Source organism: Oncorhynchus tshawytscha, linkage group LG12, assembly GCF_018296145.1.
Source record: "Oncorhynchus tshawytscha isolate Ot180627B linkage group LG12, Otsh_v2.0, whole genome shotgun sequence".
Taxonomy (NCBI): domain Eukaryota; kingdom Metazoa; phylum Chordata; class Actinopteri; order Salmoniformes; family Salmonidae; genus Oncorhynchus; species Oncorhynchus tshawytscha.
In genome coordinates, this window is record NC_056440.1 from 33,850,832 (window position 1) to 33,874,434 (window position 23,603).

General features: G+C 43.5%; 1 protein-coding gene across 3 annotated transcripts; it reads left to right on the forward strand.

Annotated features, from left to right (window-relative positions):
* The first annotated feature begins 178 nt into the window (after positions 1–178).
* On the forward strand, positions 179–23,017 carry ulk1a (unc-51 like autophagy activating kinase 1a). 3 transcript variants are annotated; one of them, XM_024438923.2, is made up of 27 exons: positions 179–754; positions 872–964; positions 1,053–1,094; positions 8,436–8,468; positions 8,593–8,629; positions 9,902–10,075; positions 10,394–10,467; positions 10,573–10,674; positions 11,875–11,933; positions 14,510–14,592; positions 15,969–16,019; positions 16,217–16,308; positions 16,469–16,601; positions 16,780–16,840; positions 17,015–17,101; positions 17,459–17,584; positions 17,699–17,853; positions 17,940–18,010; positions 18,123–18,256; positions 18,402–18,517; positions 18,859–18,990; positions 19,175–19,335; positions 19,460–19,644; positions 19,817–19,935; positions 20,666–20,823; positions 21,077–21,212; positions 21,340–23,017. In XM_024438923.2, the coding sequence occupies exons 1-27, from the start codon at positions 665–667 to the stop codon at positions 21,396–21,398; spliced, it is 2,763 nt and encodes a 920-aa protein (XP_024294691.1). In that variant the 5' UTR covers positions 179–664; the 3' UTR covers positions 21,399–23,017. The 3 variants fall into 3 exon arrangements, with proteins under 3 accessions (XP_024294691.1, XP_024294692.1, XP_024294693.1); XM_024438924.2 differs by having other exon boundaries at positions 19,178–19,335; XM_024438925.2 differs by lacking the exon at positions 17,015–17,101 and having other exon boundaries at positions 180–754.
* The last annotated feature ends 586 nt before the right edge of the window (positions 23,018–23,603 follow it).

A 23,603-nucleotide genomic window follows, 5' to 3' on the forward strand; every position in this document is an offset into this window, starting at 1 on the left:
ATGTGGTAGACAAGGCATTATTTCATGTGTGAAAATGACATATACACATACACTGATATTCCGTTGCGTTAGGTTAAGCAACCTGTGGCCATGATGATTAGACAAGTTATTATTGCGCGCCAGTGGCACTCATGTTTCTGACTAGGTGAACACTGCTACAACTCCTGTTGCGCATGCTCACACCCAGGGATATGAATAACTACAGTGGGATCGTTTGTTCGTGATAGGTGAAGACTCGCAACAAATGTAACCAGTATAGCCTACAGTGTCTGGATAAAGGTGACTTATCTGTATGTGTAAAGAAAACGTACGTTTTGAGAATTCATATAGACTACTTTGGAGCTTATATCCAACGAACGACAGGAAATTGACTCTTCTCTTTTGTAAACAGTTTTCAGTCTGTTCTATATGAGATCTGTCATTTTGCTTTTTATATAAAGGCCTAATGGTGACAACTTCTAATATAGGATATTGATATTTTAAATGAAACCGTCATGATTCAAGAAGTGTTAGGGTTTTTAATCGGGGAGAGACTTGAAGGATCTAGACACCTCTCTTGCTGTCTGGAGTTGAACGGTGGCGACTTCCAAATTGTTCCGGTGGTAACCTCAACATCCTGCTTCCACCTGGATATACACAGCACCTGTTGTTATTATTGAACAGTATGGAGACTATTGGGAAATTCGAGTTCAACAGGAAAGATCTGATTGGACATGGTGCCTTTGCCGTGGTGTTCAAAGGGAGACATAAGGAGGTAATTTGTATGCTATTATACATATGTTATAACCAGGGTGAGATAAGTCCTATATACATTTTTTATTGAGAGATTGTATAACCGTTCATCTTCTGTCTTTCCCTTTGCCTTTTTCAGAGGCATGACATGGAAGTAGCTGTGAAATGTATTAACAAGAAGAATTTGGCAAAATCCCATTCCCTGTTAGGAAAAGAGATTAAAATATTAAAGGTAATAATTTGACGACGAAACTTTATGCAATTATTGTAAGTCCAGACCTAGACAAATTAACCATTCAATTGTTGTTCCCCCTACACAGGAACTGAAACATGAGAATATCGTTGGACTACTTGACTTCCAGGTATGCGTCGATTTTCAACATCGTTATGTATTATTGACACACATGGAGCCTACCTGTACATGTCGGTATCATCACACACTGTTCTAGTTCTACACAATAAGCTGACTAACAGCTTTTCCTAAACCTGCTGTCACATGCGCAATTGTTGACATTCGATGTGCAGAACATTGCATCTCATTCGCTCATACTCTGTTGATAGGCGTGTATGTTATTAAGAACTGATATAGATAACACGTAGGGTACTAGGGGGTAACTAGCCCCCTGGAGTAGCTGCCCCCCCCTGTAATTCACATAAAGACCACAAGATGTCACCAAGTTTAAAAAATATATATACAATTAGGAAAGCCTTAAGATAAATAATCCTCCTGTTTAGAGAGAAAAATGTATTTACTTTTTAAGTATTAATATGTCGGATGAGTGTGTTGGGGCAACCTTACTACCAGATTGTCTGAGGTAAAATACATTATAAAAGATAACGGAACTTAATTGCAGTTGTAAATGTTTCCACTAGTGGCTGATAGCTTTACAGTTAATGTTACTTTATAGCCTTTTAGCTATTTTACACAGCATTTTATGTCATACTGCTGGATCGCTAGCTACGTTTTTAAGAGGGAGCTTTTAAATTAGCATCTCTCCCCGTTTTCAGTCACAGGAGGGGACTGGATTACTGTAGGTGTGAGCAGTGCAGTCGGTGGGCTAGTGAGTTGTGCTCCAATTTTACTGGGGATAGCTTTTTTTGTGACCTACTTACAGGTTAGAATCATGCAATAGCAGAGCATAAGAGAGTTGCCACATCAATGTTACACTCCAATGTTATTTAATGTTATATTCCATTCCAATATTATATTAAAAACAGCTATTGAAAACTTTTTGCTCCTGAATGTCATTTTAAAGACTGCTGGGATTTAAACTCCTGCATTGTTCAAATAATATTTAGTGCAATTGTACATAATGGATTGTATGGAAAAGGAACAACAAAGAAAATGAATGTGCAGGTGAGTTAAGAGGGACTACATCAAATCTCCTCATAGTGCAGATATTAATGGTCACATGTGCAACACCACCCCCACCATTTTTAATAATTACAATTAGACAACTAGACTTAGCTTTTAAGTATTACTTAAATACATGTCTAAATAAAACTGATTAAATGGATTTTAACACACTTGTGTTAAACCCTGTGCCATAATCTTCTACTCGGGTAACTGGCACCCCCAATTACCCCGGGACTTTTTTTTTAAAAGCCCCTTTTCTAAAAACGTTTAATGAAATAACAAAACAAAAAAAAGTCTACTTTAGCCATTTATTTCCCTTTATAGTTTAGTCACCTTAGCATGACCTTGAGTCACATAGCATTTTTTTCAAAACGTTGCTTTTTGTGTCAGCAATTAGAAATTGTTCTTAGGGGGGTTCGTTACCCCCTCGTACCCTACGTCCACAAACTACAAGATCCAGAGAGTACTTTTGGCTTAGAGCAGGGCTGTTCAACTCTTATCCTGCAACGTGTGTAACGGCATTCAGAGGTGGAAGAAGGATCGGACCAAAGCGCAGCGTGGTAAGTGTTCATGATGATTTATTCAAAACGAACTGAACACTGAAATACAAAACAATAAACGATGTGAACCAAACGAAAACCGAAACAGTACCGTGTGGCTTAAACACTCACATGGAAACAAACACCCACAAACCAAAAGTGAAACCCAGGCTACCTAAGTATGATTCTCAATCAGGGACAACGATTGACAGCTGCTTCTGATTGAGAACCATACTAGCCGAACTCAAAATCCCAACATAGAAAAAACAAACATAGACTGCCCACCCGAACTCACGTCCTGACCATACTAAAACAAAGAATAAAATAACAGAACTATGGCTAGAACGTTACAACGTGGTTTTGCGTTGGTGGAAGAAGGAGTAGACCAAAGCGCAGCGTGGTACATGTTCATGATGCCTTTAATAAACTGAACACTGAATACAAACGAACAAAAGAAAAGTAAAACCGAAACAGTCCCGTATGGTGAAAACACTGAAATGGAAAATAATCACCCACAACTCAAAATGGGAAAACAGGCTACCTAAGTATGGCTCTCAGAGACAACGATAGACAGCTGCCACTGATTGAGAACCATACCAGGCCAAACACATAGAAAAAGAAAACCTAGACCTACAACATAGAATACCCACCCGCATCACACCCTGACCAAACTAAAAATAGAAACATACAGTGACAGTACCCCCCCCAAAGGTACGGACTCCGGCCGCAAAATCTAAACTCATAGGGGAGGGTCTGGGTGGTCATATGTCCACGGTGGCGGCTCTGGCGCAGGACATGGACCCCACTCCACCATAGTCTTAGCCCACTTAAGTGGCGCCTTTGGAGCGTCAACCCACACCGCCGACCTTGGACTGGGGACCCTTGCAGTGGGCCCCGAATAGACGGGAGACTCCGGCAGTGCCGGAGTGAAGGGTGGCTCCGGCAGCTCCTGACTGACGGGCGGCTCCGGCAGCTCCGGACAGGAGGAAGGCTCTGGAAGCTCCGGACAGGAGAGAGCACCTGGAGGGAGGAGACATAGAGATAGCCTGGTGCGTGGGGCTGCCACAGGAGGCCTGGTGCGTGGAGGAGGCACCAGATGGACCGGACCATGGAGGCGCACTGGAGGTCTCGAGCACCGAGCCTGCACAACCTGTCCTGGCTGGATACCCCCTATAGCCCGGCAAGCGCGGCAGGGTGGAACAGACTGCACTGGGCTGTGCTGGCAAACCGGGGACACCGTGCGTAGGGCTGGTGCCATATAACCTGGGCCGAGGAGACGCACTGGTGACCAGATGCACTGAGCCGGCTTCATTCCTCCTGGCTCGATGCCCACTCTAGCCCGGCCGATACGAGGAGCTGCGATGTAGCGCATCGGGCTATGCGTGAACGCTGGGGACACTGTGCGCCTCACCGCATAACACGGTGCCTGCCCGGTCAACCTCTCGCCCCGGTAAGCACTGGGAGTTGGCTCAGGTCTCCTACCTGACTTAGCCACACACATTTTTGGGGCTGCCTCTCGGGCTTCCTTGCCAGCCGTGTTAACTCATAATGTCTCCGCTCAGCCTTAGCTGCTTCCAAATCCTCCTGCAGACGGCGATACTCCCCAGCCTGTGCCCAGGGTCCCTTGCCTTCCAGTATCTCCTCCCATGTCCATTTCTCCAGATAGCTCTGCTGCTCCTCATCACGCTGCTTGGTCCTTTGGTGGTGGGTAGTTCTGTAACGACCGTTGGTGGAAGGTGAGGACCAAGATGCAGCGTGGTACGTGTTCATCATTATTTTAATAAACTGAACACTGAATACAAACTAACAAAAGAATAAAGGAAAACCGAAACAGTCCCGTATGGTGAAAACACTGAAATGGAAAACAATCACCCACAACTCAAAATGGGAAAACAGGCTACCTAAGTATGGCTCTCAGAGACAACGATAGACAGCTGCCTCTGATTGAGAACCATACCAGGCCAAACACATAGAAAAAGAAAACCTAGACCTACAACATAGAATACCCACCCGCATCACACCCTGACCAAACTAAAAATAGAAACAAACAAAGCAATCTACGGTCAGGGCGTGACAGTAGTTCCCCAACTGGAGGCCAGTGGGCCAATTTGTCCTCCCATGTTTCCTGAGCAAAAATAATTCTAATAATAATAATAATTCATTGTTGGATATAAAAGACTGTAAAAACACCAGGAAATCAGCTCCAAGTGATTTTAATTTTGGAAATCGGTTCCCAAGTATTCTCATGCATTATAGAGAGACACATGTGATCATATACAAATGTAAACAAGGTTTGAAATGATTGTTTTAGTCAAATATTATATATGTTTAGGCTTTTTGCAGTCAATTTGCAGTCTACAAATTAGTATTATTATTTATAATACACTGCTCAAAAAAATAAAGGGAACACTAAAATAACACATCCTAGATCTGAATGAATGAAATATTCTTATTAAATACTTTTTTCTTTACATAGTTGAATGTGCTGACAACAAAATCACACAAAAGTTATCAATGGAAATCAAATTTATCAACCCATGGAGGTCTGGATTTGGAGTCACACTCAATTAAAGTGGAAAACAACACTACAGGCTGATCCAACTTTGATGTAATGTCCTTAAAACAAGTCAAAAGGAGGCTTAGTAGTGTGTGCGGCCTCCACGTGCCTGTATGACCTACCTACCATGCCTGGGCATGCTCCTAATGAGGTGGCGGATGGTCTCCTGAGGGATCTCCTCCCAGACCTGGACAAAAGCATCCGCCAACTCCTGGACAGTCTGTGGTGCAACGTGGCGTTGGAGCGAGACATGATGTCCCAGATATGCTCAATTGGATTCAGGTCTGGGGAACGGGCGGGCCAGTCCATATCATCAATGCCTTCCTCTTGCAGGAACTGCTGACACACTCCAGCCACATGAGGTGTAGCATTGTCTTGCATTAGGAGGAATCCAGGGCCAACTGCAAAAACATATGGTCTCACAAGGGGTCTGAGGAACTCATCTCGGTACCTAATGGCAGTCAGGCTACCTCTGGCGAGCACATGGAGGGCTGTGCGGCCCCCCAAAGAAATGCCACCCCACACCATGACTGACCCACCGCCAAACCGGTCATGCTGGAGGATGTTGCAGGCAGCAGAACGTTCTCCACGGCGTCTCCAGACTCTGTCACGTCTGTCACATGTGCTCAGTGTGAACCTGCTTTCACCTGTGAAGAGCACAGGGCGCCAGTGGCGAATTTGCCAATCTTGGTGTTCTCTGGAAAATGCCAAACGTCCTGCAAGGTGTTGGGCAGTAAGCACAACCCCCACCTGTGGATGTCGGGCCCTCATAACACCCTCATGGAGTCTGTTTCTGACCGTTTGAGCAGATGCATGCACATTTGTGGCCTGCTGGAGGTCATTTTACAGGGCTCTGGCAGTGCTCCTCCTGCTCCTCCTTGCACAAAGGCGGAGATAGCGGTCCTGCTGCTGGGTTGTTGCCCTCCTATGGCCTCTTCCACGTCTCCTGATGTACTGGCCTGTCTCCTGGTAACGCCTCCATGCTCTGGACACTACGCTGACAGACACAGCAAACCTTCTTGCCACAGCTCGCATTGATGTGCCATCCTGGATGAGCTGCACTACCTGTGCCACTTGTGTGGGTTGTAGACTCCGTCTCATGCTACCACTAGAGTGAAAGCACCGCCAGCATTCAAAAGTGACCAAAACATCAGCCAGGAAGCATAGGAACTGAGAAGTGGTCTGTGGTCACCACCTGCAGAACCACTCCTTTATTGGGGGTGTCTTGCTAATTGCCTATAATTTCCACCTGTTGTCTATTTGCACAACTGCATGTGAAATTTATTGTCAATCCGTGTTGCTTCCTAAGTCGACAGTTTTATTTCACAGAGGTGTGATTGACTTGGAGTTACATTGTGTTGTTTAAGTGTTCCCTTTATTTTTTTGAGCAGTGTATATTTATTCTTGGACATAAAATATTGTAAAAACACCAGGAAATCATCTCCAAGTGATTTTCCTTTTGGAAATCTGTTCCCAAGTATTCCCACGCATTACAGAGAGAAGGGATATACAAATGTAAGCAAGGTTTGAAATATTGTATCTGTTTGGGCTTCTTGCAGTCAATTTGCAATCTACAAATGATTTGTAATTACGTTCCGCCCCCGACCATCCACTGAAGAAAAAATCTTCCCACGGCTGAATCTAGTTGATGATCCCTGCCCTACGAGGTCCAGAGCCTGATGGTTTTCTGTTCTACCTGATCATTCATTGCACACACCTTGTTTCCCAGGTCTAAATCAGTCCCTGATTAGAGGGGAACATTGAAAAAACCCAGTGGGACTGGCTTTGAGGTCCAGAGTTGAGTTTGAGGGGCCTGGAGGTTTCTGTAAAAAATATTCCCATGTGAAGCAGAAGAACAACTTTCACGTGTAGACCAGTTTATGGCTGAGTGCTACAGTACCGTACAGTAGGTAAGACTTTCTTGTCCCAAGTGGCAGCTGGGCTTAGAAGAAGAGCTGTTGCTGAAGCCAGCTGTTGGACCAGAACAATCAATCTATAGATTTCTTTACTAGCCAATCCAATCCCAGTAAATGGGAGACATCTAATCTGTTACATTGTTATAACATATCTGTTACTGTCAGTTGGCATCTGGTTAATGAATAAACTTATCAAATTTGCGTGTAGGTGAGTATCTCAATGTTCCCATCTCAGGTATTGTATGGGGCTTCAGCTGCAGCTGTATTTGGCTGTCCTCCCTTAAAGGCCCTATGTGGTTGTAAAATGATCCAGTCACCAGACAGACATTAGATGGTTTGCTGATCTGTTTGGGTTCACTGGTCTTAAACAGATGGCAGGGTGCAGCCGGCCTGCAAGCTAAATAATGGCTTAAGACAACAGACAAGGAGCTCAGTCAGCAGAAATCTCCCCAGGAACAGTCTTCAGCAACTTAATGAGTAATGATCATTAATGACCTGACACCTGCTAGGTGATATGGAGACATGAAAGGAAGGGCTTTTGTCCTACTGTAATGTCGCTAGCTGTCATGTAATGTATCTAACATTTACTCAGCCCATTTTATCTCAGTTCCATTTTGTTTGGGTGACATTTGATTGATACAATGTATTGTATCTCTAAATGGGACCATTTGCTTTGAGTAACTGAGCAATATTTGTTTAATTATTAAAAGACCCACTGGGCACACACTGGTTGAATCAACGTTGTTTCCATGTCATTTCAATGAAATTACGTTGAAACATCATGGAATAGATGTTGAATTGATGTCTGTACCCAGTGGGGATAAAGGATACTGGTTTCTACTAAAACCTTATAAATTCAAGTGAAACCTGAATCCACTTCTTCACTCCCCTCCCAGTCCCACCCTTATAATCCATTCAATAGCAGTCAGCTTGGACTGACAGCCTAACCCTCTCAACTTCCTTGCTGCCAGCTCAACCCTGCATGATCGGCCAAATGGGAGCCAGCCCACTCTAAATTATGAAGTGGTGTCGTTTGTTTCTTATGGGATAGTCTCTACATTTATGCATTATTCAAACCTACTACATGTGCCCATTGGGACTGTAGTGCATATCTAATTTAAAACAACCGTGGATGGAATTAATTTGCCTTGGGGGGAAAATGAACAGAACAAAAGTCATAATTATATATTGCAAAGGCTGTAGGTTTTTTTCCCCTTGTTGCCGGGTAAATGTATTTTGAACATACACAGTTTTAGTCAACGTTTGCGATCTTAAAAATCTATATGGATATATTATGTCACCACAGTCAATGATTTTTATGTTTTCTCCAACAGGAAATGGCTGGGTGTGTGTATCTGGTCATGGAGGTAAGATGAAGTCTGGTTTGCTTTATGTATAGGCTACTGTATACAGTATGTGGATTAATAGTGGTTGTAGAAAGAAACAATTAAATTATATCTAATGAAATGTTCCATTATTTTCTGCTCCCAGTACTGCAATGGAGGAGATTTGGCAGAATACCTCCACTGTGAGTATACTGTCACCTCACAATCAGAGCTTTGACAAATGTGTCTCTCCTCTTAACTCATGTTTGAACTTCAAAAGGAATTGAAACATCTTAACATCTTAAGCATTCTAGCACCTTCATTGTGATTGTACTGTAGGGGTTTCAGGTGCCTGTATTAATACCCATTTGTATTGCTTAGAGTGAAGAACCAAACACCATTGGCTAGTGTGAAAACAGGGTCAAACGATGGCCAACCTAACAAAGATTTGGTAGCAGGTTATTGTGATAAGCTATTGTTGTTATAGTAATAAAATCTGCCAGAGACTTTGTTGAGGACTTCGTTGCAGCCTTTGTTGAGTACTTGTAATCATTTTATTTTGAAAGATCATGAAAAGTAGAACCATAATCATCTTTGGGCAAAACAATGTGACATATAATTTAGATGTGGGTTACATGCTGACACAATGCCTAGGCCTGTACAACAAATACTTAGAGCTTGGCCCAAATTAAGCCCAACATAGAGAACAGGATTTCTTTGTGATTAACACCAAAATGAATGTTTCCCTACACTCACTGAAGAAACACAAGGCCACTGAAAATATCTCTCCTTCACACACAGACCTAGAGTAACATAACAATATTGAGCAATGAATATACCTCCCTATTTTGCCTGCTCTCTCATAGCCAAAATGGATAATAATCGTCCCACTGACACCATCATAAATCAACAGAATAAAAAATTATCTCCTCTCATACTCTTAGCAGAATATCAACGGACAATCTATTACACTCTCTCTCCTTCAGAAACAGTGACTAGACCGAGGGCATACAGATGTCTCATGGACTAAATTTACCATGTGTGCGTAGGTCGATGAGTCTATTTAAAGATCGAAGGCCTGTTGTGGCCTGATTTTGCTTTCGTGCAAGCTGTCTTGTTTTGCAGACAAGACATTTGCCTGCATCTCCTGTGCCTGCTCGCCCTTGCCATTAGGTTGGCACATCCAACACCCAGACACGCCTTGCAAGGCTTCTGTAGTACCAACATGACCTCATCCATCTGTCGCTGACTTATCTCCTCTCCTAGGGTGGAAAAACACAGAGGCTAAAAATACAGCCGAGGTGCTTGAGGGATTATGGTGTCAGTTAGTTATTCCTGTCCTTTACACATTTTGGAAGAGTTCCTACAGCTAGCTATATATTCGTAACCGTACTACTGTCAGATCTCATGACCCTTGTCCTAATAACTTTATTTCCCATGTATGTTCTCCTGTTTGGCCTCTGACGTGACTGCAGCTAAGGCTACTCTGAGTGAGGACACCATCCGGATCTTCCTCCAGCAGATAGCTGGGGCCATGAAGGTGCTGAAAGAAAAGGGCATCCTCCACAGAGACCTCAAACCTCAGAACATCCTCCTCTGTCACCCTGAGGGACGCAAGTCCAGCCCTAACAACACCTGCATCAAGATAGGTTTGTGTTTTGGGATGTTTTGAGTAATATACTGTACATGAAGTACACAAAAGAGAAGCTGGACAGTTTTTGCTGCAGGGTGTGGTCGAGAACTGATTTGTTTGTTGATCAATGACGGTTAGTTGTCATATTGCCACTTAAAGGATACAGCTACCCTAGTCTCTTAAATCATTCACTTGGAAACAGTCCATCATTTAGCCTCCAGTTTTCCCTTCTGAAAGAAAGAAACATTTCTCATTGTGGGTTTAGAGAATGAAAATAAGTGAAAACATGTGTTTTGAGATGTGTTTTTGGCTGATGATTTTGCCCTCTCTCCAGCTGATTTTGGCTTTGCACGTCACCTCCAGTGTAACACTATGGCAGCCACTCTGTGTGGCTCCCCAATGTATATGGTGAGAAACTCCTATTGCCCATACACGTACACATCCTAACCCACCTTATGGTCAAATACTGTACATGTGACCCTAACCCACTGTGCTGTGTCTGTCTGTGCTCAGGCCCCGGAGGTGATCATGTCCCAGAACTATGATGCCAAGGCCGACCTGTGGAGCATAGGAACCATAGTGTACCAGTGTTTAACTGGGAAAGCTCCCTTTCAGGTGAGTGATAGACACACCCTCTCACAATTTTAGGAAACAAGAATGTTAGGAAACGTATAGTTTTGTTTATAGTTACATTACTTACTCATGCTCATCTAAAATGTTTTCTAAAACCTCTGAATGCTCTTGCATAAGAAACTTCTAATAGGTCTTTTACGCTTTCTAATGCCTTTCGGAAACAGGTTGACTACCGTGGTTCATGTTATATTATGAAAGAACTGACCATAGATCATATGAAAGACAGCTGTTCGCATGAAGTACGAGAACACATCACGAGCCTGTGATAAACAGCATGTTCACACACACACAGCACACTGTGTGCCTCTCTGTGTGTCCCCCTGCTGTTATGTTACCCCTGGGGGTCTGAACAGTGTGTCCACTTGTTCCGAAAGATCCCTGTTTACAAACAGCCAAGCTGCCAGGTGGATGAGGAAATGGCTGAGACCAGGGTAAACATTGTTTCACAACAGCCAGGGCAGGCAGGGGGTTTATCACCCTACCATCTAGGAGGCCACTCTATGCGGTGGACTGTGGCATATGTTGTTAGGGTTGATTGATGCTGTGCTGAATCATGTTTTGAGAGAGTTCTAGAGAGCTGTCAGCAAGTTTGCCAAGCGAGAATAGTTTGACTTATGTTCATGTTTCCTTGAAAGGCTAAGTGATCTGCCTGTTTATTAGGAAGTCAGCAATGATTTAGCTTTAGGTTGAAGCTGTCTGAAATACGAAGATTTGAACCTTTGTACTTGGTATAGGGCTATTCCTGCATTAAATGATTTGAATAGCAATTACCCAGAGAGAAGCATACCAGCACAGGCCAGTGAGTTCAGAGCAGACAGGGTCAGTGGCAGGGTGATCATGTGATGGTGTAGTGTTCACTTAGACTGTCCATGTCACCTGGTTTTAGTTGACAAGTCCTAAACATCCAGTGTACAATCAACCACAAAAGAGAACTAATAAAATGACAACTTGTATGTCCTCTGACCCGAAGTGTAAAATCACAGTTGATTTCTTAAAGGCAATTTTCTTTATTGCAAATTGTTTTTCATTCATCATTTCATTTTGCGGCAAAGCGTTAACCGTTTCATAAATAAAGTGATTGCATGTGATTGTAAGTGAACAGGTAGGTGTGTATTCCAGCTGTAACAGACAGTTACAGACAGGATGTGTGTGTGTGTCCTGTGTTGTGTGTTCGTCATGCAGGCCAGTAGCCCCCAGGAGCTGCGCCTCTTCTATGAGAGAAACAGGGACCTCCAGCCCAGGTTAGTAGTGAGACCTGCAGGCCTCTGCTCTGAGAGTCGAAACACATACACACACACAGGATTAGGTGTGAGGATAGCATAAACAGGCAGATCTGTCTTATGTGTCTAATCAGCTTACTGGCAGATTACTTTAGGTAACCCTATAATGTCCAGTCACCTCCAAAATGATTGGCCCCCTTGATAAAGATGGGCAAAGATGGGCAAAGACAACTATATTATTCATACTAAATCGTAATTCGGAGTCCACAGACGCAGAGTCCATAGTCCAGCATCCCATTGTGACACATAGCTACTCGGCTCTCAGACCACCATCTGTGGGGGATGCACAGTCCAAACGTACACCTCTCCAACATTCCCAACCAACGCGACTCGGGGAACATGTCCTCTATTCATTTGAAAGTGTTGACAGTTGGAGAAATTGCTGGAAGACAATGGTCCAATATGTTGGGGTGGCAGGGTAGCCTAGTGGTTAGAGCGTTTGCCTAGTAACCGGAAGGTTGCAAGTTCAAACCCCTGAGCTGACAAGGTACAAATCTGTCATTCTGCCCCTGTTCCTAGGCTGTCATTGAAAATAAGAATTTGTTCTTAACTGACTTGCCTAGTTAAATAAAGGTAAATAAAATGCTAGAACACTGTTGTCAGTGCGTGTACATGTTTTGGACTCTGATAGGCGCTTAATACAATTTCTCAGAGAAAGAGATTTTATTTAACACTTGTTTTTTTATATATTTTTTTGTAGATGTCAACATTATTGCCACACCTAAAGATTCTTATACACTCAAGTTTCACATTTTATTCGGCACATACACAAGTACAGTGAAATGCATTTCTTGCATGCAGTTATTAGTATCAGTGGTTCTATTTCTAAAAAGTCAAGTAGAACAAAAACACACGAGAGATAGAAAGAAGAAGAACACGACAACGTAAGTAAGCTACATACAGGATCAGTTCCAGGGTCAGTGCCAAAAGCATATTTACAATGAGCAGGGATACTGAAGAGATAGAGTTAGATGTGTATAGGGGGAAGGTGACTATGCATCAGGATATATGGTAAACAGAGTAGCAGCAGCGAATATGATGATTTTATGTGAGTGTGTGTACTTGTGTGTAGAGTCAGTATGAATGTGTGGGTGGGAAAATGAAGTGTGTGTAGAGTGTACATAGAGTGAATGTGCATAGAGTCAGTCCGGTACCGCTTACCATGTGGAAGCAGAGAGAACAGTCTATGGTTTGGGTGGCTGGAGTCTAATGATTTTCCGGGCCTTCCTTTCACACCGCCTGATATAGAGGTCCTGGGTGGCAGGGAGCTCGGCCCTAGTAATTTACTGGGCTGTCCGCACCATCCTCTGTAGTGCCATGCGATTGAGGTTGGTGTAGTTGCCATACTAAGCAGTGATGCAACCGGTCAAGATGCTCTTGATGGTGCAGCTGTAGAATTGTGTATCTCTTATTCAGGGTCACAAATATTATCCCCCTATCCATGCCCTTTGAAGTGCAAAACAGCCATATGCATTTGTTATATTTTAATCTTTTACTTTGTGAGCTTGTGTATTTGTGTCACTCAGGGGAATACCAGTTTAGTAGAACTCTGTCTCTGATAAAGCCTGTGATAAGGATGTGGATGTTTGTGTGGGTTACAGGGTTTAGTATTTGCTTTTCACTATTTATAACAGCTGTTAGCTGCCTGCTACTGCACCGCTATCACTTTCCACATGACCCAGATATATTACACACACACACACACACACCACGGCTCCCCTTACAAAAAAGATTGCGTTCAGAGTGCAGTCTAACTGCAGTATGCTGCAAATACTGCGTCCAAAATACCACAGTCGACTGCAGTTACTGCACTTTCACTGCACTTTCAAAACGGCAACCTTTTATTGTAAGGGTCAGGGTGTCAAAAGGCCCTGAGTCACTCAAACATAAACACAGGCACACGGCCACACTCAGTCAGTATCATACCCCACAGTCTTGCTCTTAGTGCTAGGAAAACACAACCACACACCACATTACAGCTCAGGGTGTCATAACAACCTGATACATTGCTTAGTAAGGGATAATCAATGAGGGCTATGCGTTCTGTGGAAAATAATGCATGACGTGGAAGGTGTGTTCCACGACGCATTAGAAACTGGGTGGTTCGAGCCCTGAATGCTGATTGGCTGACAGCGTTAGTATATCAAACCATATACCACGGGTACGACAAACCATTTATTTTTACTGCTTTGATTACATTGGTAACCAGTTTATTATAGCAATAAGGCATTTCAGGGGTTTGTGGTATATGGCCAGCATAGCACGGCTAAGGGCTGTATCCAGGCACTCTGCATTGCGTCGTGCTTAAGAACAGCCCTTAGCCGTGGTATATTGGCCATATACCACAACCCCCGGGCCTTATTGCTATTATAAACTATCTCAAAACATAATCTTATAAATAGTCAATACACACAAACACAAAACAGTCCAATGTGTGATATTACTCTGTGTCCTTGTTGAACACGCAGCTTGTTTTGTCTTAAGGTCATTAAAGATATGTTTTCAAAGTGAAACCTGTAAACCTGTGTTTCTCCCAGCATTCCACGGGAGACGTCAGTCCACCTGAGACACCTGCTCCTGGGCCTGCTGCAAAGGAACCATAAGGAGCGCATGGACTTTGGTTAGCCTCACTCACTCTCTCACTCACTAACATTTGCACTGCTGTCTCAATCAATCAAATGTATTTATAAAGCCCTTTTTATGTCAGCCAATGTCACAAATGGCTGTATAGAAACACAGCCTGAAACCCCAAACGGCAAGCAATGCAGATGTAGAAGCACGGTGGCTAGGAAAAACTCCATAGAAAGGCCAGAACCTAGGAAGAAACCTAGAGAGGAACCAGGCTCTGAGGGGTGGCAAGTTCTCTTCTGGCTGTACCTGGTGGAGATTATAACAGAACATGGCCAAGATGTCATAATAATCACAGTGGTTGTCGAGGGTGCAACAGGTCAGCACCTCAGGTGTAAATGTCAGTTGGCTTTTCATAGCCGATCATTCAGAGTTAGAGACAGCAGGTGCGGTAGAGAGAGAGAGAGAGAGAGTCAAAAACAGCAGGTCCGGGACAAGGTAGCACGTCCAGTGAACAGGTCAGGGTTCCATAGCCGCAGGCAGAACAGTTGAAACTGGAGCAGCAGCATGACCAGGTGGACTGGGGACAGCAAGGAGTCATCAGGCCAGGTAGTCCTGAGGCATGGTCCTAGGGCTCAGGTCCTCCGAGAGAAGAGAGAAATAAAGACAGAGGAGAAAGAGAGAAACGAGAGCGAATTAGAGGGAGCATACTTAAATTCACACAGGACACCGGCTAAGACAGGAGAAATACTCTTTTGTGTTTCTTCCATTTGCGAATAGTCGCACCAACTGTTGTCACCTTCTCACCAAGCTGATTGGCGATGGTCTTGTAGTCCATTCCAGCCTTGTGTAGGTCTACAATCTTGTCCCTGACATCCTTGGAGAGCTCTTTGGTCTTGGCAATGGTGGAGAGTTTGGAATCTGATTGATTGATTTCTTCTGTGGACAGGTGTCTTTTATACAGGTAACAAGCTGAGATTAGGAGCACTCCCTTTAAGAGTGTGCTCCTAATCTCAGCTCGTTACCTGTACAAAATACACATGGGAGCCAGAAATCTTTCTGATTGAGGGGGTCAAATATTTATTTCCCTCATTAAAATGCAAATCAATTTATAACATTTTTGACATGCGTTTTCCTGGATTTTGTTGTTGTTATTATGTCTCTCACTGTTCAAATAAACCTACCATTAAAATTATAGACTGATCATTTCTTTGTCAGTGGGCAAATGTACAAAATCAGCAGGGGATCAAATACTTTCCCCCCTCACTGTAAACTATTGCAGCATAAATAGTGGAGGCTGAGAGAGGAGGGGTTGGGAGACACTGTGGCCCTGTCTGATATGATGCCTTTTTCACTGGAATGGAACTCCAATCAGTCCTCGCAATGTCAGTCTTATTTCAATTTATTTGACATTGTTTACCCACACAGATGAGTTTTTCCATCACTCTTTCCTGGAGTCAAGTTCATCCACAAAGAAATGTGAGTATCCCTATAGGCCATACAGGCAAATTGCTCTGTGGATTAGAACTGCATTTTAGACGGGTGTGAATTATTAATGAGTTCTAATGTACAACTCAAGTTATTTAGTACCTAAATAAAGAGTACCAAAGCCATGGCATGCCCCCAGTATGAGGTTGGGATTAGTACCACAGTGACCGTGTCCTTCATCATTCCAGCCTCTCCGGTGCCCATGCCCTCCTACCCCAGCTCTGGGTCTGCCAGCTCCTCTAGCAGCTCCTCCACCTTTCACCTGGCCTCCTCCCCTCAAGTGAGTCCCCCCTCCTCTCTGGGGAGTGATAACGATGATGAATAGGATTTATATAGCACTTTTCCAAGTGCTCAGCCCAATGCTTTATAATGTGAAGGGGAAATGATCTGCTACCAATACCAGTCACCTAGGGTCTAATATTAGATATTTTCCCCTTCAGCATTCCGATGCGGTGCTGCAGAGACTCCAGCCCAAGGCCGAGCCCACCCCTTCCCGGTACACAGCCCTCCACTACAGCAGGAACACCTCCTCTGAGATGGATGACTTTGTCATGGTGCCTGCCCAGTTCCCCAGTAAGACACCCTATCTCTCGCTCTCTGTCTGTCTGTCTGTCTCTGTCTGTCTCTGTCTCTTTCTCTTTTTGTCTCTCTAGCTCTGACTTTACCAGCATTGTGTTCTTGATATGGGTTTGATTAATGCTGTAAACGCATGTGACTGATATGTCCCTGGATCCTGTTTTGTTACCACCAGGTGAGATCACATGTGACATGGGAGATGGGTCACCTGTCCAGGGCAGCATGTTGTACAGTGGGTAAGTTGGGCACAGGAGAATGATATAACTCTGTTGTATTTAATATCATGAAATGTATAGTCCTACTGTAGAAATCTGTACAATGGAGATGGTTATGAGAGGTCCTTATAGCAGCAAGTAGATAGTGGGTAACACTGACTGACTCTGTCCTGTACCTTTATCTTGATGATAAAGGAGCTCTCTGCTGGCTGCTGGGGTACTTGGGAGTCTAGGCAGGACACCACCCCCCTCTTCAACCCTCTGCCCCCCTAATCCTGTTAGGTAAGAGCAGGGCTGACTGAGGGGGACAGATGGGGAGTAAACCTGGGCTATTAGAAGTTTCACAGCATTTGTCCATCTCACCCTCATTTAATCTGACCAGACTTTAGTATAAAGCACACTCCTGTTTAACTGATAGGTATCAAATAATAACATCCTTTAGTGTTTGTCATACTACAAACATTGTGGGAGAATGGACCTGTCCTAACTTAGAGATACAAATCTATGAGGGAACAAGTAGTGTTTTTACAGGCATTTACTGTGTTTGTTTCCCTTCAACCCCCCGCTGTGTTCAATCCTACAAAATCACTGAGGTGCACTCATCCTTTTCCTCTCACCCCTCCCTTTTTGTCTGTGCAGCAGGCCTGCAGAGTTCAATGGGAGTAACTACAGCCAGTCTGTACCCATTCCTGTCCCAACACAGATCCACAACTACCAGCGCATAGAACAAAACCTACACCCCGCTGGCCTGCATGGCTCAACCAGGTACATATCTCTATCTCTCTCACTCTCACTCTCTCCCTTCTTTCTCTGTGGGGCGTTTCTACCGTGGGGGTGTATTCTGGAAATTGTTGATGACACGTTACACATCTGTTTCAGGGCCACCCTTTGCTGTGTTGATAGTAGTAGTGGCAGTTCCCCAGGGAGTAGGAAGACTGGAGCCTCCCTTCTCCCATCAGGCCCCGGGGGGGCAGTGCTCAGCCACCGCAGGCTATCAGCTGGAGGGGCCAAACCCTACCAGCCCTCTCCACAAGGTACAGTAGGAATCCCCTCAGACCTCCATTACTGCATTACTACAATACTCACTGTAACATGTGCTTCTTCACTTCTCTTCCCACAGTGGGCACTATCCCAGAGACCCCAGAGCAGACTGGCCTCTTCAGCACCTGGACAGGACAACAGAGCCCTCAGGTCATCCACTAAACAGTGTCACATTTAGTGGTCTCTTCTGCAAGCTCAAGAGTGAAGTAGTTACTCTATAATACAACATTCTCATGTTGTTATTTTCCTGATTCCTGCTTAGGCCACGCCTCCACATGAATTCCCCCGGCCCACCAGCTTTGAGGATTTGCCCATCATTCCCACCCGAACACGGACGGTATCAGACTTGAGCCACATCAGCAGGGCCGCAGGGAAGAGGAAGGGCCCCTTCAAAAGGTTAAAACCAGCTCTACAGATACTGGCTATCTGATATCCATAAGTGGGGTAGTGGGCTCCATCTTAAGGTATGATTGATTAATGATTAAACGTGTCTGCTGACGCCCTCTGAAGGTATCTGTGTGTGTGTGTGTCCTATCTCCAGGTCTCTGAGTGCAGACCGTCTGTCTGACATGATGCTAAAGGCTGCTTTTGGAGCTCAGCTGCTGGATGGAGGAAGTAACGAGAGCCTTCCCACTGAGAGGTCCATGGACACCACAGGTACCAGAGCACCATGGGCAAACCAAGGGGATTGGATTTTGAGCTGTGGAAAATATATTGTTTGTTTCTAATTGTGTAAGCCTGTTATTGCCCTTGGGTTAGACTTTATGTAATTGTGCCACTGCCCACTCTTTTCATATATTAGGTAGGTTCTTAATCTATCCTGGACAAGCCTTATCTATAACCCATGTGAGGCTTGACAAGAAAAGTAAATGTTTGATAATGTTCCTGACTGCAAGTCAGTGGGTATATGACCATACATTTGCATTGGAGGTCCATGATCAATGTCCATGACATTTCAGCCAGTAGACACCATTTCCCCCCCTGATGTGTTCCTACAGCTCCAACTAGTGGTGCTCTGAGGGTTGCAGGAACCTCAGCCTCAGGCAGTCCCACCTCAGTCGTGTTCACTGGGGGATCTCCATCCAGAGGAAATGCCGGGACCCCACCAAATCCCACCAGGACGTTCTCAGGTACATAGGGATCTTCAACTACCTTAGAAGGGTTTCTTATTTGGTTCTCATAGTAGATCAGTAAAGTCTGATTAGACATTCAGAATTCCAGCATGGTATCAGGGTCTATGTAATGGGATGTGCAGAGGGAGAAATGCTTTGAATCCTATTAAATAACTTTTTCAAATTTGATATTTCCTCTTAGCAGTGGGTTCCCCCAGCTATGTCAGCCCATCCTGGTCAATCAGCAGAGGAACCCATAGAGATGTACCTAACTACCAGCATATTACCCACCCCATGACAGCCAGCCCAGACAGGGCCATAGATTTTGACCCTCCAGAGCTCCCAGAGGAGACACTGATGGGGGTAAACACATAAACACTCCTTTATAATATATTAGATCTCTGTACATGAATGGATTCATCAGTTTGCACATTGCCAGAAACTAGACTGTTGACAAAATGCAATCCTTTCTGGCTCTCCTTCACAGCAGTGGCATACGGATGGCCTGAGAAACCTGCGCTTCACTCTTGCCTTTGTCCACTGTGTCATGGAGATAGCCAGTTCTAAAGACACTGGACTTGAGAGTGAGACCAGTGAGGACGCTCCTGATGTGTCTTTTCTGCAGCAAAGCTTGGTGGCTGATCAGATCAGTCTTCTAAGTCGGGAGTGGGGGTGAGGGGATGAATTTCTGTTATTGATTCCCTGAGCTTTAAATTGGACCAATTTTCTTTTTAAATCACAGCGTAATGATCTATTTTTAGTACTTAAAGATGTATTTATTTTATTTTGGGGAGTAATCTTTTTGTGTAAGTTAACATTGGTACTCACAATGTGTTTATCGCAGCTATGCAGAGCAGCTGGTGCTGTACATGAAGGCTGCAGAATATCTTTCGTCTGCATTACACACTGCTATGGAGGACATCAGAGAAGGCAAACTCTTCCCCTCCTCTACTGTCAAGCAAGGTGAGACATGGGACCATATTTTCCTCTTCTCATTGATGTGTGCAAAAAAATGGCCATTAAATCCTGTTAATCCCGAGAGTTTCGATTTCCCCGCGGCCCCGTGGAAATTTAATTAGCATAATTTTTTTAATCCCCATCAAAATCGGTCAGTTTAAGCAAGAGATTTCTGTTTTTTTTGCATTGGATGCGTCTCAATCCAACGCATCTGCAGATGTTGCACTTCCACATCTGCAGAGCTAGATGATCGGTCTTCTCACGAAAACGTCTGTAGCATTCAAACGGTTTGGCCTACAGACTATTGGAAAGATGAGACTCACGATCACGATGGTGTTTCTCCGTTTTGTTCTACGACCCCCACAAGCGTCTTGGGATTCTTTTGAAATCGGTACAGCCGATCTTCCAACTTCTGTCTGTAGTGTCTGAACAATTTGGGCTACACACCTTCTGTGGAAAGGTGAGTCTCTCCCGAACACGTCCATGTCAGTTGTTTTGCTCTAGGACGCCCACAAGCCTCACAAGACTCGTCTGAAGGTCCCCTGGTACCAGTTTTTATGGAGATAGTTTAGTGCCAAAAATAAAGGGTTAATAAATACATGTCCCCCAAGAAATGTATCGTGTCCTAGAATTCTCAGATATAGGACAGACACCTCAGAACAAACTGAGTCCCCAGCTTTGACAGGGTTTAGACTGTAGGAGGCTAATAATCATGCTTCATTTCTCCTGTATGTAGTGATGAAGAAGATGAATGAGCTGTATAAGAGCAGTGTGACGTCTTGTCGGTCTCTCAACGCCCGCCTGCAGAGCTTCCTCCTCAACAAGCAGAGACTGATGGACCACATGAGCAACATCACTGCAGAGAAACTCATCTACAGTCACACCGTGACCATGGTAAGGCCTCCTCTCTCACTGCACAGTACTGTACATTTCGGTGCTCTCTATGTGCTCCCATTCTTTCTCTGTCTAGTGGTCTTCAGTATTGTGTAACATACTCATTGGACATGTATATTGTATGATATACGATGAATATTAGATAGAGTAAATTTCATTTTTATGACATTACTTTTACTGCAGTATTTATGATGTGGTTATAATATTGTAAGAGCAATGTTAATAGCTGAGTGTGTGTGTTGCTATTTTCCAGGTGCAGTCAGCAGCCCTAGATGAGATGTTCCACCGTGGCCAGGCGCCCATCCAGAGATACCATAAAGCCCTTCTGCTCATGGAGGGCTTGTCCCTTACCATCACAGAGCAGGTAGACATCGACAACATAAGTAAATGTAAGTAGCTTATAGATACACACGTGCACACACACACACGTGCCAACATGTGCACACACACACATCTATTTGAAGATATGAATTAGGAATGTCTCTCACTGTGTTTCTCCCTTTGTTTTGGTCTCAGGTAAACAGTGTATTGAGAGACGCCTCCTCTCTGCTCTGCAGACTGCACAGTGTGATTGAGCTTAAGGCATTTGGACTATAGCTACAATATTAGCTGAACCTCTGAGCTTGGTTAGAGCACCTCCAGACCTCTGATGTCCCTCTGATGTCCCTCTGTCCTATGTGAAGATGGAGCTCCTTGGACTGTTGACACACATAATCACTTTGAACTGAACATGCTCAGTAACAAGGCCACTGATATGGCTGCTCTCAACCCACAGCCTAGCACTAAACATTTTTAGTACCAGAAGAGAGGAGAAGAAGAGTGGGTTTGGTTCTGTCGGACTCCACTCTGAGAGCAGTGTGTGTTGTGTTTCATGCTACAGTATGTTATGCCAGGCCAATAGTATGTTACTGTTAATCTACTGGATTTATCAGGCGTCACTGGACAAAATTATTATTTTCATCTCAAATTAGCTAACTTTACTTGAAATAGTTGTTTGAGAGTAAATAGATGTCTGAGAGTGTAATTTAATGTACAGAAGGTGGCACTCAATAATAGAAGGGAATTCGGTAAATATCTTTGTTACCAGCTGGTGTTATATTTAAAGATGCACTATACAGAAATCGCTCCACCATTTCAGTTTATGGAATAAAAGAAGCAAGTATAGTCTAGAGAATCATTGTACTATTTAAACTGCTGTGAAATATATTTTCCATAAGCAAAAATATTGTACTTTCAGCTGTTTGAGGCTGGTGTACAAAACCAAAAATAAAAGACACAAAAACTAAACTTAAGAACGGGATGAATAGCGCACATAGAACAGATCTATTGCGTATTAGACTTGCTTTCAATGACAACGTCAGACAGATCTATAACACACATTTCTATGTGAATTTGGTCTTCGCCCAAAATGTTACAAATTGCAGCTTTAAACTGGAGGCAAAAATATGCATCATTTTCGGGAGGTGAAAAGTTGTGTAAGAGAAAGTGAAGACCAAGTATTGCCAATTTGTAGCAGATTTTTTTTTTTAAAGGATTACTGTCTTTTTTTTAAACTGCTTTTAGCAATGTGTATGTTTTTGACAAGCCACTGTAGCACAAATACATTTATGATAGACTTATTCATAAACTGTTAGGAACTTGTCAGAGAATGTCATTACTGTATTGTCGAGATCTTAATCTTCTGTAAAGAGTGTCAAATTTCAAGCCACTCTTTCCCAGTGTTCCCAGCAAGATGGTCATTTTACTCAGCGAGCACCACATCGAGCTGCATGCTTTTGTCTGTTTTTGCACAAATATTAGTGAATGATCAGTAATGTATAGGCTTGTGGATGAGGCAAATAAATGGCTGAAATAGGTTAAACTTCAGTACAGAGAACCTGTCCTGTATTTTATATTTTTAGTAAGATTTTGTATAAATCTGGGGGGTTTGTTTTGTGTGGAGTGGTTGGTTTTAATATTTCGTTTTTTATGACTGCCTTGTGGCTATACATTTGAATGAACCTATTTCTGTTTTTACATTCAATGAAAATGGTATCAGCTTTCCGAATTACTTTTTGACTAGGCACCCTTTGAATATTAAATGTCCTTGTAATTATTTTGACTGTATGTTATTCTTGTTCACCAAAACCAAGCTGCCAAAATCAGTTTCATATGAGAATATTGTGTAAGAATGATTAAAATATATGTTACATTATGTGGGATGTTTCTGTTGTCCTCTAGCCTACACACGCCAGCTGCTCCACAGAACATTTGACCAAATGCAGATCTACAGTATAGAGGAGGCATGTTTTGATGTGAGGCATTAGTAGGTAGAGATAGAGGTAAAATATACTATAAAATTTTGAATAGGCATAGCTCATGACTAAGTATTATTGTGTGACTCATAGAAAGGTTTCACACTTGGTTTTAGGGAATAAAGAATATAAACACTCAATATTTTAAAGAAGCATGAGAGATACTCAATTGGCTACAGCTAGTTTTTTTTTAAAGTACTTTAGAATAAGCACCCATAGAGGTACTAGAAAGCGCCTTTACTAAGTAACTCTCCCTCTATTCTCTGTTCTTGTACAAAGAGGATCGTATTTTATTTAACACTGTTGATTGGTTTAAATTCTTGTCAATCAACCTCGGTCCAGGGTCGTTCAGGTCTTTTGAAACGGAACTGCTTCCGGTTCTTCAAAGAATAGATTGAAACTTCTATAAGGGATCCTCGGGGCGGCCAACCCTGACGTCACTCCATTGAAGTGGCAGGGCACACCAAGGCAGGGTACCCAAATGTG